Source organism: Maniola hyperantus, chromosome 24 (genome assembly GCF_902806685.2).
Source record: "Maniola hyperantus chromosome 24, iAphHyp1.2, whole genome shotgun sequence".
NCBI classification, from domain to species: domain Eukaryota; kingdom Metazoa; phylum Arthropoda; class Insecta; order Lepidoptera; family Nymphalidae; genus Maniola; species Maniola hyperantus.
Genome location: NC_048559.1, coordinates 3,212,201 through 3,231,546, shown reverse-complemented (window position 1 = coordinate 3,231,546; position 19,346 = coordinate 3,212,201). Strand labels below are relative to the sequence as shown.

Genomic DNA, 19,346 nt, shown 5'->3' with positions numbered 1-19,346 from the left:
GCGTGCATGTCGGACCCATCAGTCGCGAGCAAGCGCTGTCAAACGCACACATTTAGTGTACCTTACGTATACCGATACGACTTAAACACAAGCATGAGTCAGTGGCCTTCGTGAAATGCAAGAACTATAATGGAAGCCCTAGTAGTGATAGTTTCAGTTATCACTTAATTTTTTTTTTTTTTTTTGTAGAATAACACTCAAAAGTTAATTTTAAAATCATATTTGAATCGCTAGGCATAATCATTAGGTAGGTACATTAATTGTTTTAAGAATTTCTGAAGCTTAGTGTTTAAACACTATGCCGAAAATACGCGACCGAAGTTCCGTGGCTGATTTTACGTTCCGACGCATTCGGCTGATATGACACATGATAAGAGCCGAAATTACGTGCTAGAAATTCGGTAGCGTAACTTTGTGTGGGTATCTGTCTCGAGCTTGGACTTGTCGTGGCGTCGTAGCACACGTAGCTAATTCGGTCGCGTAGGTATAATGTGTTGCTATACAAAATATTGCCGCCGAATCGCTGCCGAACTTACGCCCGACCGAAGTTCGGCTGTACGCTATAACGCGACGTAATTTCGGTTTGGTGTGTCATCAGTTAAAAAATACATTGCAGGCGTAGTCACGCCGAACTTCGGTTGCGTACTTTCGGTATAGTGCGTTTAAACACTTATTATTATAACAATTAGTGAACTCATAAAGGTGTCTTAAAGCCGGCATACACGCACAGGTGTGGAAAGTGCAGCTTGATTTTTTAAAAATGTAGAAAGAAAGTGCAAACTAGACATTGAAAAGTAAATTTTATTAGAAAACAATACAAAACAATGAACATAACATAAAAGAACCAACAATTATGTCACATCAAAATCAGAATAAAGAATAGAAGAGATACTTTACACCAGATTCTAAGACTGCGCTTTTAATTATAATGGCTAGTTGTTTCGTCAGATCGTATTTGATCAATTTTCGATTTTGAAACCTAACAATAATAATAAATAACGATTAATTATTACAAGAATGATAAAAAAAATTAATTAATAAAAAAACGTTTTAACCTTCAAACGTGGCGATTTTTTTCTGTTTAGTCGTTTTGTTTTCCGTCCTAGAAATAATAAAAGAAATATTTATGCAAATAAAACATTATTAAGTAAAAAATGCTTAATAGGATCAAATGTTATTATATTTGATCCAATATAATAATGCAGAAAATAATATAACGAGGTGTATTGAAAAAGAAAAACTAATACATTGAAGGAAGAGATTTAAGGGTGCCTAAGAAAATAGCTAAGGCTAGTAATAAGGAAGAGTAATTACCTTTTTTATTGCTGTCTCTTGAAAACCAATCTTTCGAACCCTAAGGATAAACAAAAAAAAAAACGTGATTGTAATAGTAGTTTATGAAATGGTTGCATAATGGGTGGTATTAAAACACGAGTTATGAGTTTAAAAAAACGAGCCACAGGCAATATGTGATACATTTTAATTTTATGATTAGAATTTTAAGATAATTAAGTATGATAAAAGAATTACATACATAAATAAGTTCCTACAAATATTTTAAAGTACGTTTGATAATAAAATGGGATTATAATTCTACAAACTCTTACATTCACTGAATAAATACGCGGAGAGTAAAATCTTGAAGAAAACAACTCATTGTAATATTTTTGTGACTGAAATAATAAAGACAAAATAATTACATCAAGTAAAGAAATATTAATTTGTATATGTATGTTGTAGGTCTATTACGAAAATAAAGAAAGAAAACAAAAAATTTAAAACAAATTTTGAAATTAATTTAAGTAGGTACCTACCTCCAATAAATAACGGGATGGTGATAAAATGTCCCCTGTATCTGTAAGATTAAATATTTTGTTTTATAACGAAGACTAAAATATTAGGAATTGCAAGGTTTTTATAGTAAATACATTATTATAATATTATCGATAGTCTTCATAGTCGCTAATTGCTATTATATCACAATAGCTGTTGCCCACGACTTCGTACGCGTGGATTTAGGTTTTTAAAAATCCCGTGGGAACTCTTTGATTTTCCGGGATAAGAAGTAGCCTATGTCCCTTTCCAGGTCTTAAACCCATACCCATATACCCATGCAAAAATCACGTCGATACGTTGCTCCGTTGTGACGTGAAACCAACAAACCACACTTTCACATTTAAAATAGGGGTAGTGATTCACAGGTATAACTTTTCAAAAGATAGTAAAACAATTCATTACCTGTGGGTATAATTTGTGTGCGACTCATAAAAGTTACAATCCTGCCATCGGTGCATACAGATCTATCTTTATAAGACCTCTTTTTTTGTTTTCTGCTTTCGTTTATTTTTCCTCTCCTCAGTTGCTCCTTCCCGAATTTCTCCTCAACTATGGGACTCCACCAATCACTCGTGGCTGTACTGACATCGCATAATTTAGTTCTATCCGTAGACGTTCCTTGATTTGCCTTAGTTTTAACATCTACTTTGAGTTTTCTGATATTCTTCTTTGGTTTTGCACGGCTGGGTGAGACTTCGTAATCCATTGTTACTCGGCTACACACAGTTGTATCAGTTTTTGTATCTTCCGTCAGAGATATAGTGCTTAAAGTTACATTAGATTCTGTTTCATCCGACAAATACTCTTCTATTTTTGCTGTGTCACCAAATTCTAGAACAAAAACGTTTAAGAATGTAATTTGTGATCCTAAATGTTCTTGTAGTGTCGTTATAATTTAATCATTAATAACGTCATTTAATTTCAGTGTATGTACCTACGTGAAAATTAGTTGTAAATAAATTGAAGAAGTTAGAAAGAGGGAATAAAGAATAAGTGCCTTAGTGGTGAAGGAAAACATCGTCAGGAAACATGCATCTCTGAGAGTTCTCTATAATGTACTCAATGGAGTGTGAAATCTACCAATCCGGACTTGGCAAGCGTGGTAGACAATGGTCAAAACTCTTCTCACTCTGAGAGGAGACCTGTGCTCTGTAGTGAGCCGGCGAGGGGTTGCTCATGATGATGATGATAAAATTGAAGAAACTTACAGTAGATACGTCTGTAGAAAAAATATTACATATTTTATAAAAAATATACTTGATTGCCGAAAAATTTATAACCGTTATTTGATATATTTGCATGTATTTAACTCAAACAAGATATCTAACTGGAGAGGCGTGTAACATGTTTTGTAAATAACTGAATTCATACCTTTGGTGTCCTTGTCAACTATCATACAACTACACGTTTTGTCTTTGCTCTTTCTATACTGTGTAGCGCACGTACAAGTCTGTGCCACGGCTTCTACTTCAGCGTCTGTAAAACCAGAAACATATTGGTTATTTTGTATTTTTAATTACATATTTTGTCTCTGTATTTTCATATTCATTAAATTTATGTTTGTGTTCTTTTGCTTCATACTTTAGTTCCTTAAACTTTTCGTCTCGTAGGGGATTGCAACCACAATAAGTGTCTGGCAATGTATGACGTGATTTGTAATACTACTTATACCGAAAAAAATATAAAGAAAATTGACTTTATATTTTGACGTAAGATTGTTTACACCTTTATTACCTGTTATCTCCCAAAACCACCTTGATGAAAACTATTTAGTCGCTGATCGTTCCTCCCTGTGTTGGGGACAATACGCAGAGAAACTTTCAGCTTTTATATAATAACGAATTTCTGGCACGCGCTGGCTCTCTCTCTCTCTCTCTCTCTCTATATAAATTGCTATTCATTGTTAAAGCACTAATTATTTTGCTAATGTTTTAAAGCTTTACCTCGAACGTGTTTGGGTGTAACGGTTTGAGTTGTGTTTTTATTACACTTATAATTATTGTTAATTTGAGTTGAGTGATCTTCTCGGGCTGGTACAGCAATGTACTGACATGAACTAAAAATATAATAAATTATATTATGGAATCAGATACTTAGGTAATAAGAAGTGCATCGCCTACTTTTTTTGAAAAACACATGCTTACCGAGTCATTACAATAGGTAGCACTGTTACACCTTTTTCAACTGCAAGTAAATAATATTATATTTGAATTAGTAAGCTGTAAGACGTACTTGTTTTGGTTAGATAGGTACCAACTTATTTAAAAAAAAAATACAAAACAAATTATAGGTAATATCAGGCAAAAGATTGATATTCATTATGATCATTCATTATACACCGCTAATTTATAATTACCAAAAAACAACTTATGCAGATCAAAAAATTTAAAAATTCATCAGTTTTCAATTTACACTTCTCTGTGAAAATAGATAAATATATATACCTATTTGAGCTTTTGAACAAAAAAAGTAGGTACGTGTTTCAGGATTTTTGTTTCCTCACAGATTTTCAAAACTTATAATCGAGTAAAGCCGGGATGGGCCAGCTAGTTTATTCATATTTTAAAAACAAAACAAACTTTATCAATATTTTAAAATAAAAGCAAAAGAAATATACCTATCTAAGTATTTAGCTGGTTGGACTTTTAAAAAGATAAACTTTTTCTGTATTCACGCTTAAAAAAGTGGTAACTTAAAAGTAGTGGTAGGAACTAGGAATATAACTAAGTAGCTAAGCGATAATCATTATGGAAATTATACGGTAGGCACCTGCCTTTATAGGATGCATAATAATATTATGACTGCTATAGCCTACTATGCCATAGGTACTTGTGAAAAACTGAAAATAAATCACTTTACTTCATGTACCTTTATTACGAGTATCTTCATTTCTGTCTTTTTTCCTCATAGACGAAACTTCTAATAGCGCAGAATATATTTCTTTTATCATGGGTAATGGATTTTTCACTCTGCATTATTTTGGAATTGGTTATTATTTTCGTAAGTAATTAATTAGCTAATAATAGGTATAATAATTCTTAATATAATTTATTAATGATAGAAACGTTGGCCATGGTTAAGTGGGTCAATTTTAATTACTGTGAAATAACATCCAGTGGCGTTCATATTAAATTGACCGAACGTTTACTATGGCCTTAATAAATTTTCAGTCCCTTATACTGGACACCTACTAATACAAGTACGCTGGCTTGCTCTTGCCAACCTGTTTTTGAAGAAACTTAACTGTCCCAATTTTGGCGCTAATAGCACCAGTGAGCGTCATGTGATCATAGGAAGTAATGTTCGTGAAGACATCAGCTGTCACGTGTCAACATAGTGTCAACACAAGGACCATTAGACAGTGTCAATTTTTGTTCCCGGTACGCTCGGTGCAATCGCTCAAGTCAGTAGGTACAAAAATCTAAATATATAAAATTAAAAGGTGACTGACCGACTGACTGACTGACTGATTTATTAACGCACAGCTCAAACTACTGGACGGATCGAGCTGAAATTTGGCATGCAGATAGCTATTATGAAGTAGGCATCCGCTAAGAACGGATTTTTGAAAATTCAACCTCTAAGGGGGTGAAATAGGCGTTTGAAATTTTTGTAGTCCACGCGGATGAAGTCGCGAGCATAAGCTAGTATTTTATATGTTCCAACTTTCAGCGTATGTACTTTTATTATTTCCATTTCAGTGGTCCCTTGCTATACAGGGTAGGCTGTATAGCGAAACTCTGACATTCAATAAGTACCTACCTACTTAGAATATTTTAGGTATCGAGGTTTGATAAACAAACTTTAGAATAGGTGATAAAAAAAAGTTAAACGATAAAAAATGACTACCGCAGATGTAGAAAACGTTCTGATATTGCCCTGAAAAAGAAAACAAATGTTTTTATCACTAAGTAGGTACCAGCGCAAAAAAAAACAAATTTTCTAAGATTTTTCTGTAGAGAAAATAATAATTTCATCATTGGTACTGTAGAGTGTAGACAGTAGACCAATGATAAAAAGCTAGTTATGCACAGTGCCTGCGAACGGGAACTAAAGGTTCGCTGACATAGCCTGCAAAAAGCTCGGGGTGCTCAACAGAGCAAAGCCACTCTTTACTTACTACGCCCGAGCACAGGCTTCGTCTCATAAAGCGTAAGACCCACCACACATGGAGAATTGCTCTCACCTTTAGGCCGCAACGCGAAGCACCCCTGTATCAACTAATTCCATTTGATGGGATTCAAAAGTAGGCTGTCGGACTTGTGGACTATCCCAAACTAACCAGCTCGTTGGAAAACCTGGCGCGCCGCCGCGCAGAGCTAAACGTACCTACCTAAGCTCGCTTTGCGTGTTCGATCGCCTTTATAACGGGAAGTGTTCTGAGGAGTTGTTTGACCTTGTTCTACCCTCTTTTTTCTACAACTGCGCCGCACGCCACCGTAAGCAATTTCACCCTCACTATCTGGGTGCCTGCTGGTGCACTTAGACCGCCCGTTGTGCTAGATTTTTCCCCCGCACATGCAATTTGGAAACAAATGGAACCAACTTCCTTCGGTGATGTTTCCTCTAGATTTCAATTTGAGGTTATTCAATGAGCGGATGAACAAATTATTGAAAAGCCGGCAACGCATTGGCGGTTCCTCTGGTGCTGCAAATGTTCATGGGCAGCGGTTAATCACTTAACATCAGGTGACGCGCCTGCTCGTTTGCGCGTTTATTCATCGCGCTATTATTTAATAAAAAATGTACCCAACCTTATTTCTAATAATAATAATTATTGTACATACAGTTTAATGTCCTTAATATTCATCGATTTAATATTCGTGCTCAGCCAGTCCATATCGTATCTCAAAGAATGACTTTGTTTACTTGATTTCGTTTTAGACGAGCTTGCTATGTTAGAGGGAGCCGCCTGTGAAAGCAGACATCTTTTTTTCGACATTTTTATAGAGTTCCGTAGTCAACAAACCCTTATAGTTTCACCATGTACGTCCGTCTGTCCATCCGTCCGTGGCTTAACTCAGAGACTCTTAGTACTAGAAAGCTGCTTTGGCGTGGATATACAAATTATTCATGCCGACAAAGCGGTAAATTAAAATGTTGAAAAAATATTTATTTGAGGGTACAACCCTACAATCAAAGTGGGGACGATTTTTTGTCGTCTATCTCACGGAGTGGGGTGTTAAAGTGCTAGAGTCAAGCCAGTCAAATGTTTGTTTCTAGATAGATCTGGATCTGTTTGGATCTGGATATGGATCCGCTGAAGTGAAGCTGAAGTGGCAATGGTCAAGGCACATAGTTCGTAAAACCGATAGACGTCGGGGTCCCAAGGTGCTGGAATGGCGACCTCGCACCGGAAGACGCAGTGTTAGAAGAACCCTCACTAGGTGGACGGACGACATCAGACGAGTCGCAGGGAGCAGCTGGATTCAGGCGGCGTAAGACCGTGGCGTGTGGAAGTCCCTAAAAGAGACCTATCCCTAAAAGAGTCCAGCAGTGGACGTCTATCGGTTGATGATGATGATGATGATACATATTTAACATTCTTCTAGTGACATGATTTTCTTCCCTACTTAGTACTTAGTCCTAACATTTACAATTATTATTTTTCTTATTACTCTACATAATAATCAGTAATGAGGAAGATTATGATACAAAGAGATTCTCAATGTAATCTTTGTCTTTTATGTAAAACTGTGGATGCTGGTACATACTACGGTTATTACTTAGGCACTAAATATTTTAACTTCGTACTTTCAGTAATTGAGCTTCCTTAGCTTGCTGATCGGCAACCACCATTCGCAGTTTTGCTAGATCGCACAAATCTTTCACGCTTTTCATCTTCTCCTTCTCGGAATCTTTATGTAACTTATGCCATATCCAGCTTTGATCCGATACGTATGAGGATAATCTATAATTTCTAGCATCAACCTTTTCTTCTTTAGTCATACGTGTTTTACTAGATATATCAGTTTTATTTTCCTTTGCCGTTTTTTTTCTACGCTTAAAATTGGTTGTGTCTTTTAAACAAGAACACTTGTTTCCTATTATAATTTTTCTTGGAGGTGTTTCATTAGTCTTACTCTTAAGACAAGATGAGCAGAAAATACAAAATTTTTGAATACCATTAGAACTATGTTTATTTTTAGCCACTTTTTTGAGTTTTCTAGATACATTTGTATCTCTGGAATCTTTTTGCTTTTTATTGTTTTCATGAGATTCTCTATCATTTGATAAAGTATTCAAGTCTATACTATCTCGTTTGTTTTTACGCTTTTGGTCTTTATTTTTGGATTTTTTATATTCACTAGCTGTTAACATTTTATGTCTATTACATATTTGTCTCATACAATTTCTGATACTTTTGATTTTAGGATTGGAAATCTTCCAATAACTACGTTTCAATTTATTTATTTTTCTTGAAGGAGCATTTATTTTTGAGACATGAAATGATCTTGATTTAATTTTTATATTATAGATATTAAATTTATAAATGCAATCACAACAAAGTTCTGAACATTTAAAAATCTTTAAGTGACGAAAACGGAGTTTTTCCAATAGTATGCTTAGAATATGATGCCATGTATTATTTCTTACATTTCTTTTTAATTTCTTTTGACCTACCTTCCTAAACTTAACACAATTTTCACTGCCACTAACTTTTTGTCCAGTATCATCGTTGGCATCATAGTCATACAAACCCATCAGTTTTTGCATATTCATCTGGTGAGGCACTTTCAAATACCAATTGTTATTTAAGTCAATTATATCTTCTCCTAGTTCTTTTAAATCATAGTTTGTTTTATTTTTTATTGTATTCATAAGGTGAGTATTTGTTTTATAATTGATCAGGAATTTTGTATATTGACTATTAACTTTTTCGTTTTGTGGTTCATCATCCGATGAAATCAGTGATATCTCATCTTCAGCTTGATTTTTATGTTCTTTTACAGTTTTTCTTCGTTTACTCTTTTTCTTTGAATCTGACTTTTTGATCAGTTTTTCTCTTTCATCATAATGCACTTTGTTTCTTTCAAACTGCAATTATTAAAAAAGTTAATTACAGAATGCAAACTTTGGTGTTTTTGCCATAATATTAACTAGTAGAATATCAATTCTTACCGCAAAAGCATCGTCGCTATTGTGATCTTCACTATTTTCATACACTTGATCACTACTGTCACCAGATGAACCTCTAGAATAAGAAATAGCGATTAAGACGGCAATCTAACTTTAATTTTCTGATCTATTGATAACTTTTAAAGTAATTCTGCTAAAGCGGCTACTGATTTTGGATAGAACATGAGAACAACGTAATATTTAATCAAAATTAGATTAAATTAAATTAAATTAGAGCCTCGATAGCTCAACGGTTAAAGGAGCGGACTGAAATCCGAAAAGTCGCCGTTTTAAACCCCACCCGTCGCTAGTCATACCTACTCCTAGCAAAGCTTTACGCTTAGTTGGAGGGGAAAGGGGAATATTAGTCATCATGCTAAACTTGGCTAACATTCTTTAAAAATACTTACTTTTCTAAGCTTATATCACTGATATCCCCATAGTCCTCGGGTGATAAACAAATGGTACACAAATGGCCAATATTACAAAAGCATCGCGTACAATAGACTCCCGGACATTTAGCCATTTTACAACTAAAACACCCAAATACAAATTTTTAACTTAAATTAATTATGAAATCCGTAGGTAATGTCTGATGGAAATAACATTTTTTTTGTAAATTCAATTGTAGATATAATATACTTCTAACATTTTTATAATTTTTTTTTATAAAAGATTTAAAAAAATATGAAATCCGTAGGTAATGTCTGATGGAAATAACATTTTTTTTGTAAATTCAATTGTAGATATAATATACTTCTAACATTATAAATTTTAATGTAACTGATACCAGTTAGCTTACTTACGTTATAAGTTTCGTATCAGAATCATTTCCTACTTCCGACGTATTGCATAGTAAACAATGAGGTTCTTTGGGTAAAGTACCGAAAAGATAACGAAGACACCAACATCTAAAAACAACAATGAAAATAATATTATTAATATTTTGGATTGTAGGAAACCTGTAAGTAGTAGATAATAATATAGAAGAGGTTGAAATTTTACAGTACCCCACATCGATGAAGAAATAATATCACCATAATTAGTATAAAACTATAGATCTACAAATACAACTATAGATTACAACATGGGGTTATTCAAGGGGCAGACCAACAAATTCCTAAAAGGCTGGCAACGTATTGGCGGTTCAGGGGTGGCGGTAATCACTTACCATCAGGTAACTTACCTGTTCGTTTGCTCACTATTTTTATTTTATTTTAAACTGTACTTACGGTAAAAGTGAATTAATCCAATTCCTAAATGTGAGATTCTCTTGGTCTGAGTATTTGTATTCACGGTGAAGTTTTCTGCGAGCCAATTTCATAAAACTACCTACAAAATGACAAAGTAGAAGACTTAGATACGCATACAAAAAGCATCAAAATTCAATGACCAATCTTAAAAATGAAGAAGTACTTACCTACTTAGTTTAAAGAAAACAAAAGGATATAGGAAGAAAGAAATGTGTAAGTAAGTAAATGAAAATCACAAAATCTGTCTAAATATATTTAAGGAAAAGTTGACTAATCTATCAATGGACAGCTCAAACTTCTGGCTGGATCGAACTGAAATTTGACGTGCAGATAGCTATTATGACATAGGCATCCGTTAGGAAAGAATTTTTGAAAAGTCAACCTCTAAGGGAGTAAAATAGCGGTTTGAAATTTCTTTAGTCAGAATATAAATAGATTAATAAAAAGGGAAAAGTACCTCTAGTCCTCAATATATGGTTGTAAAGCCAAACAGCACGTGTTTTAGCGCGCTCTGGTCGATAATGCCCCATGATGACATGACGAAGGCGAAGACCGTATGGTTCAAATAAAGCAAAGAACCACAAGAGCATAATCAACACAGCTAAAATATCAAAACTAAATCATTATTTACACTAGACTATACTCTATCCACGGAAAGAAGTTACACTAAGGAAACTACGTTTGCCAATTGAATTTCGAATATTTTTTGAAAACATGTTTGTGATGCCTCAAAATGGTTCACGCCCACAGAATTTTTTGGCTCTGTCATTTGTATGAGATAACGTGACAGAGAGAAAGCTATACAACTTCTTTCCATGGATAGAGTAGGTATAGACATATTATATTTTTTGTGGTATACTATACATGAATTATAATGATGATTTTATCCTAATATGAAATCATATACTTTAAACGAGCAATTCTTGTATATGTATTGTGTAAATAATTGATTTTTCGTTTGTGATTGATTGGTGTCTTAAAATGGTTAGCGCTCACTGAGATTTTTGTCTCTATCATTTGTATGGAATTACGTCACAGAGAGAGCGGATAGAGTATTAGATGCTACCTACATCAAATTAATAGCAATAAGGAAATATTAATGGTTTTAAGCTTATTTCGTGGTTTAACGACATATTTTAATGTATAAAACACAATCCTCGAGTTCTCTCCACAGACCGCCACTATATTCCTAGACTAGTGCGCGAAGCGATTGAGATTCGCAAACACCAGAATTTCAATCGTGAGGATGGTTTCAAACTAGCAAGTATGTGGAATCCAGTGGTAGAATTATGCAAACCAGGACAGCATCGTACGACATCGAAAGTTAATAGTGACGTTGTGAGTTTATTTTGCCGGACAGCTCGTGAAGTTCCAGCGAAAAGAACAAGAAAGCGGGTAGTTCGCTACTGCCCTTGACAGCTCGAACTTCATCTCTCGCAGCACCGCAGTCCCGTCGTGACCACGACCCGTGCAATTGGGTTAAAATATCGACAAATACAATAAAATACAAATAAAAATAAAAATTAATCGTGGTATGTACCCGTTTTATACATTAAAATAAGGAAATATTGTTTACCAATTTGTGCATAGCGTTGCAAATCAGGTGGATAAGGATTCGGAAGGCAGGTCACAGACGATGGAATGTTTTGCACCAGAGGAATAGTTAAGGCATTAAATATAGATCGTAAAAAATCAGCCACGACCCCGTGTCCCGATATATGAACGCCTGCGTCTGACGGACCGGCTGGAGACAAAAACGATGATTGAGTTTGGATTTATGGACCTTAGGTTGCGCTCGCAATGTCATGTGATGGTCACTTTACCATTCAAAGAATTCGTATTAGCTGTCCTGAGTTTCCTATACTAAATTATCTGTTAAAATAATTGTTTATGTTGAAAGAAAGGATCATGAAATTTTCATGTCTTGCGAGAAACGAAATGTGCCATTTCTCTGAATTCTCGCTCTCATGGGTACATGCTGAATGGATAACATGGCATATTTACTATGGTAGATCAGCATGGTGGTAAACTTATACCACCTCTCTTTTCCTTAAAAGAAATAGCCTAATTACATCCTGGATGTTTTTTTGCATTTTACCGTAATCTCGCAGCTGTAATCAGTGTGTTCATAATATCTCAGTTTGATTGATTGTGGGTTGAAACATTTTTCGTTTGATGTCGTCTGTCCACCTAGTTTTTCTTCTCTTTTAGTCTTTTCTATAGTTAGCAGTTCCAGCGCCTTGGGACTCCAACGTCTATAGGTTTATCAAACTATGTGTCCTGCCCATTGTCATTTCAGCTTCGCAACCCGTTGAGCTATGTGGTTACGCTGGTTCTCTCGCGGTTCTCCTCATTTCTGGTTTGATCATGTAGAGACGCTCCAAACATAGCTCTCTCAATCGAGAGCTAGAGCTTAAAATAGTTAAAAATAACACTAACGTGGCAATATTGTTTGGGATTTTCCATGGTAGCGTATGGTTATAAGAACCCAGTACAGACTGTAGTCGGCAACGATATGTATGAGAAGTTTGAACGTTGTAATTATCATGAAAACCATGGAGCGTGTAACGTAAAGTTTTTCAGTTGTTACTAAACGGAAGGAAGTTACCTGAAAATAATTGAAATTCAAAAAATTTCACATTAAGAATGTCAGCTAGAAGTACAAATTTATTTCTAGTAAAATATTGAGCTTTGCATCGAGTAATTTATGTGACACAATATCATCGCTAGATTTCACTCATGACTTTTTCAGCGTGAATTAAAGTTTTTAAAAATTCAGCTGGAACATCACTAAATCCTTTCTTGAATTATAGATAGAACCTACGATGCACATTCCTAGTTACTAGACCCAACGGTTTGAGCTGAATTTTTGGCCTAACATACAGATTTGCTGAGCAAACATAGCGGAGTGGTTATGGTGCAGAGTTGTTCGTGTGCCACTGCAGGGATGACTACGGCTAACCGCAAGACGCACTGCGTCTCCCTGATCGAAGTCTAAAATAATGGATTGTAAAAAGCTTCCGAGACGGTCCAGCGGCTTTGACGTCAAGCACGAAGATTTTTACTTGATTTGACCAAGTTTTTTGATGCTTGAGTCAAGCGTTTACGTGTTTAACGTGTGACTGATGCAATTTTATATATTTACTTGACGCGACGTTCGGACAGTGTTCGAGATATTAGAAAAGTGCCGTTTGCTTGATCAAGCCGCTTGACAGGCGCATCAAGCACGTATTAAGCAGCTTGATTAAGCAAAACAAATCTACATGCTTGACCATTGTACATATTGCTTATTCCTAGTGATTACCCCGCTTACGCCAAGGGCTGCTTTCCTGCTAAGTCCCTTCCGCTTTGTACAATCTATAGCATTCTCCGTCTGAAGATTTTTGACCCGTTCATCTGGGGCTCGATTACGGTAAATTTACGATGTCACAATCGCAATCACCTTTGGTTGGTTGACGCTCTCTCACTATTGGCTACAATGCATTGTTGCAACAAGAATACTGTGTATTGATGCAGGTTTTCCACAATCGACCTGCAGCTGCTTATGTGATGTCAATTCATCGTTTTTCCGACCGGTCGCGGTGTCGAGATCGTGGGCCAGAATGTAAGATTGTAACAAACATTATGAAAGTGACTAACATTAATATATTTGGTTTGTTCTCTCCTATTAAGGGGTAATATAGTTTCACGGCCCTCCCGATACCTCTTCAGATCTAACTCACGCAGCTCTTGAGTCACGTAGCGGTTATCGAAGCGTGATCGCGTTTCGAACATGTGCTGATAATATTTAGCTCTGAAGAAAAAAGAGTTTGCTTAGAAACTCTATTAATGTAACAAAAATATCTAAATTAGCTGCTATAATTTAGTAAGCTCATGCCCGCGACTTCATCTGAGTGAATTTAAGCTTTTGAAATCCCGTGGGAGCGCTTTAAGCTCGAAAGTAGCCTATGTAATTTTCCAGATATTTAGCTACATCCATGCAAATCAATTAATCTGACCAACAATCACTGGCTCCGTTGCAGCATCATTGAAGGACAAACTAACAAACAAACACAATTTCGCATTTATAATATTATGGGTAGTGGAAGTAGTGGTTGATAAATGCGTTTAAGAATAAACTAATAACAACAAAATATTGAAAATGGAATATCTTTTATGTTTGTTTTGTATGCGGCTGTAGCACATGTCCGCACTCGTACCGTTGTTTACGACAGTGGTTTATTTTTACCTAAATATGATAAGTAATAGGAACAAGCTTGTGACACAAGAACTCCAAGACAACCAAGTGAGGAGAGGATCAGCCCGGTTCCTGATTTCGGTGACGATGCCAGCAGCCACTTGGCTAGCACTGTCACTTGCATTGCTGGTAAACGTGTAAGTATGCTGGGTTTCGACGTTTATAAATAACGTTCTGTTGATTCGATCAGTAAACACTCTTAGCTCTGAAATTAAATATTATAAATAATAATCGACATTTGATTTACACGCACAAAATTCCGCCGACATTTAAGTAAACGTCTACATTCTACACAAAACTTTTTGCGCATTCCTCATACGCATGGCCAAGATTTGGAATACTCTTTCGCGTTCTGTGTTGTCTACCAATTACAATCCGAGTATCTTTCAAACAAGAGTGAGTAGGCATCTTCTAGGTAAACTTTTCCACAAGCATCGGTCTTGCGCCGCCTAAATCCAGCGCCTCCCTGCGCCTCGTTAGATGTCGTCTGTCCAAGCAAATCAGAAAAATTACAGAAATGTAATTGATTGTGTATTAATTGTTTCACACAAGGACCTTGTAATATTCACTGTAAACATGGAATATTCTGCCAGATATGTAGTAGATATAATCACACTTTACTACGTGTATATTATGTCACATCCACAAGCACAACTGACAGCGATTGTGAAATTCAGCTCAAAATTAATTGTAGTCATAAAAATTATTGAAATACACTCGACTAAGTATTGTAGCTAGACCTATGATTGAGCTATCAATTTATCAAAACTAAAGTCTATAAAAGCAATAAAATAATAGTAAATCTTACTTCTTTTCACAGTCGCGGCAAATGTTATGGTAGCATAGTCAGCAATAAAGCATACAGATTTAAACGGTCTTACAGTCCAACAAGCGGACTTTGCAGCAAAGGAAGCACTGCATAGCCACAAGAGATCGCCTTTGAAGGTCTTCTTACAGTTCAACACACCACGATCAACGGCTCTCAAACAGTAATCGTATGGAGTCCCAAACTTTTTGTTGCAAGTATTGCCGACTGAATCCAACCAGGATACAGATGATTGGATAACGTCCGCTGAAAATGAAACACAGACAAACAATATCGCACTTGTATATTACGAATATTTATACCTGCAGACATTTTTCATCCCGAATTTCATACATCCCTATTGCTGTTTGGGAATTGTATAGAACGCCTATTGTCTGAATTTTATACATTGACTGATTGTTTTAGGCATTGTTTTAGGTATTCTACTGAGTGCTTAGGTATTGTAAACAACACCAGATTAAACAGATTGCTGGTAAATTATAAACGCTAGCAAAAACGAAGACAGGTGATACTGATAGTTACTGATGAGATAGGTACCACAAAAAACGCAAGATTTTTATTGTCTAAGTTCACGATATATTGCAAATAAAACATCTGACTGACGCTAGAGGTCAACGGACGTTGCGTAAGTAGGCCATTCAGAGTCAATGCCCCGTCGTAGGTGGGGCATTGACCCCAGTTTTGAACACTATACATTGCGGGTTTGAAAAATACCTACTAAATCACTAAAACTACAAAATGGGGCAAATGGTTATTGTTATTGGAATGTCTTTAGAAAGTATAACAATGACGCTAAATTTTTGCTAGCGTTCTGGTTTTACCCTGTATAATTTACGAAGGCTACTGTACTTTACTTGTGGTAACGTCGTTTACATGGTCATTGCGTAAGTGTGCGTGCATGTCGGACCAATCAGTCGCGAGCAAGCGCTGTCAAACGCAACATTTAGTGTACCTTACGTATACCGATACGACTTAAACACAAGCATGCATTTGTAAATCAATGCAAGCATGAGTCAGTGGCCTTCGTGAAATGAACTATTATATAAACTTTAAAACCTCAATAGCTCAACCGGTAAAGGAGTGGACTGAAAACCGAAAGGTCGACGGTTCAAACCCCGCCCGTTGCACTATTGTCGTACCTACTCCTAGCACGAGCCTGACGCTTAGTTGGAGAGGAAAGGGGAATATAAGTCATTTAACATGACAATATTCTTTATAAAAAAAAAAAAAAAAACTTACCGATACCTATTACCAAAACACTTATCCTGGAGACAATCTCATCGAGAGTGGAGGTGAGTCGTTTGATAGTCTCCACCATTAGCTTTACAGTGTCCTTCATTGCGTTGAAAGGTTTTTTCATTGACTCGTTTATTTCTCTAACATTCGTTTTTATTTGTTCCTGGAGCCAATAGAAACGTTATATTGTAGATCGTTAACAAAAACTTTTTAACTTGAAAGTCTCTAGGTACCTAACTACTTCTTTTTAGGGTTCCGTAGCCGAATGGCAAAAAACGGAACCCTTATAGATTCGTCATGTCTGTCTGTCTGTCTGAAAATTGGTTTGAACGAGCTCTAGTACGTAGTTTTTGATTTATCGTGCAAAATGTCGATAAAATACGATTCTACTACGGAACCCTCAGTGCGCGAGTCTGATTCGCACTTGGCCAGTTTTTAATCAGTCTACGTTGTATCCATACTTACTTACTTCATGCAAACTAGATAAGTATGAATGTAGCAGCTATTAAATAAATGGAATGGAAGAGACGTAACTTTTCATGCCACACCATTAACTTTGAGCATAGAGAGGTGCTTGTTTTTTTCTCATTTAAAGCTGATCGCTGAAGAATAATAAAGTCAGTAGGTACCTACTTAAGTACCTACCAAGGTAAACAATTTCTTTTTTCCCCGACTACGGCAAAGCCAAAAGGAAGGGTTATGATTTTAGCAGTCTATGTATGTACCCATGTATGTTTGTAATTGTTTCTTACTTTTTAAGGCGGGGGGGGGGGGGGGGGGAGGGTTACACATCCACCGCGCACCCCGCGTTCCTCATCAGCATTAGTGTGTGTCACATCTGTACACAGTACAATACCTGCGCGAGCTTGCACTCGCACCGTCAGTCAGACGCGACTATTTAGCTGCCGGGAATTATTCCTCATATTTACAAAGTACTCTGTGACTATACCTGACTGCAAGCCATAGATTCTGACAGCACTTCGGAGTTCTTGAAGGTATTGGTGGCCGGTCCCGTCAGGATCAGTACTAGGGCGTAGCAAGTCAGAGTGTAACGTCCGACGCGAGAGAACAGTTGAGGAATCAGCAGGAATATTAAGCATCTGGAAAGCGACCGCCATGTTCTTATTTATTTTTTAACACGTTTTAAGGTTCCGTACCAGATGGGTGCCAACGGGACCCTATTACTAAGCCTCGGTCCTGCGCTAATCTCACTCCAATCGTGTCGGATTTCCGTCCCATCTGGCTATGAGAGTGAGAGAGTAGAGAGTGCACTCGTGTTTGCGCACACACTTGTGCACTATAATATCTGTTACGCACTTGGCTAATGCTGTAATAGCCTAGTGATTAGGACGTCCGCCTTCCAGTCGGAGGTTGGGGGTTCGATCCCGGGCACACGCCTCTAACATTTCGGAGTTGTGCGTTTAAAAAAAATTAAATATCACTCGCTTTAACGGCGAAGGAAAACATCGTGAGGAAACCTGCATGCCTGAGATTTCTCCATAATGTTCTCAAAGGTGTGCGAAGTCTACCAATCCGCACATGGCCGCATGGTAGATATTATGACCAAAACCCTTCTCACTCTGAGAGGAGACCCTTGCTCTGTAGTGAGCCGGCGATGGGTTGATCATGATGATGATGATGACTTGGCTAATATCTATGGAGGTTGGCTGCCGAAGCCGAAATTTGGTCAGGACAACATTATTACAACGAAAATACCAATATAACCACCTGATTCTATCACTAAAGGCCAGGCCCAGAGTTAGTAGGACGCCAATAATAGAACTCATAATGGTAGCGTGTATCAGTGATATCGACAATTGGAACACAAAGAATACAAAGCAAAGGTACGTCAGTACAATGCCACCGAAGAACCCAACGACGCTTTTCAACACGATATTAGGAAACGTCTGGTCAGATTTCAAGTGAAAATACAAGTTGGACACGGATGAACCTTCCGGGAATAATTTTTTTAGCTTCCCAGTCAAACGCGTCTTCGTATCGCGTCTGTAAATACGCCATTTCTGCATCATACTCGTGGTCTTATGAGGTATATCTACGTTGGACGCAAGTATAGAATTAATTTTTTCATCCTCGTACTCCCTTTTGCAATTCTCGATAATCCTGGCCTTCCACAGCGAAGTGAAATGTGCCATTTTATTTTATCGATCAATCTTATTGCTCTCTTGAAAATATTCTCGATGTTGGGTACATTTTTACGAATATTATTATTTTGGAAGCGGCAAATAACATTTTCTATCAATTTTTCTATTTGCATCCATAATAATCTCAGTCTGAGTCTGACTTCTGACCTGAAGTACCTGTGACATACCATAGTGTGACAGAAGTCTAATACTTTTTAAAGAGGATTAATAACTATAAAACGTTTTTTATAGAAGGTAATCAATCCTCTTTAGGATATACAAAAAACTGTGTTCACACCGAGCGCACTGGCACGTGCAGTACCTACAGAATACGGCACTACGGCCGGCAGCATGCCAGCCAAAACGTCGTTCAAGTTCAGTGTCTCTACAAGGAGCCAATTTGAGTCAAGTAGGTAGTTAGTCAACTGATTGAGAATCTTTCGGGCCTACGTAATCAAACTCGAAAGTTAACAGTTAACACTCGTATCTTGAAGGGAGCATTGTACCTGCAAAGTTGCCGCGTGAGTAGGTGCTGGGTAAGGAATAACTTAAGAAATGTAAGTACCTAGTTTTATTTTAATTTTTAATATTCAGTTATAGAGAGAATAGACAAAAATAACTTTAACAAGGAACTCCTAAAATTAAGCAAGGGCAATGTTTTAGAATCATTGATTTTAGCATTGCTTTGTTTTATTACC

General features: G+C 36.6%; 1 protein-coding gene across 1 annotated transcript; it reads right to left on the bottom strand.

Moving 5' to 3' along the window:
* Positions 1–787: 787 nt before the first annotated feature.
* Positions 788–18,660, bottom strand: LOC117993399 (uncharacterized). The gene is made up of 26 exons (XM_069506818.1): positions 18,236–18,660; positions 17,457–17,607; positions 16,511–16,670; positions 15,254–15,517; positions 14,437–14,650; positions 13,848–14,001; positions 12,648–12,816; positions 11,785–11,952; positions 10,666–10,809; positions 10,188–10,287; positions 9,762–9,866; positions 9,366–9,488; positions 8,959–9,031; positions 7,591–8,874; positions 6,624–6,748; positions 5,686–5,715; positions 4,705–4,805; positions 3,981–4,020; positions 3,780–3,892; positions 3,208–3,312; positions 2,239–2,667; positions 1,815–1,855; positions 1,608–1,673; positions 1,315–1,354; positions 1,056–1,102; positions 788–979 (listed from the first exon to the last, which is right to left on the bottom strand). Exons 1-26 carry the CDS (start codon positions 18,658–18,660, stop codon positions 920–922), a joined length of 4,731 nt encoding a protein of 1,576 aa, XP_069362919.1. The 3' UTR covers positions 788–919.
* Between the last annotated feature and the right edge of the window lie 686 nt (positions 18,661–19,346).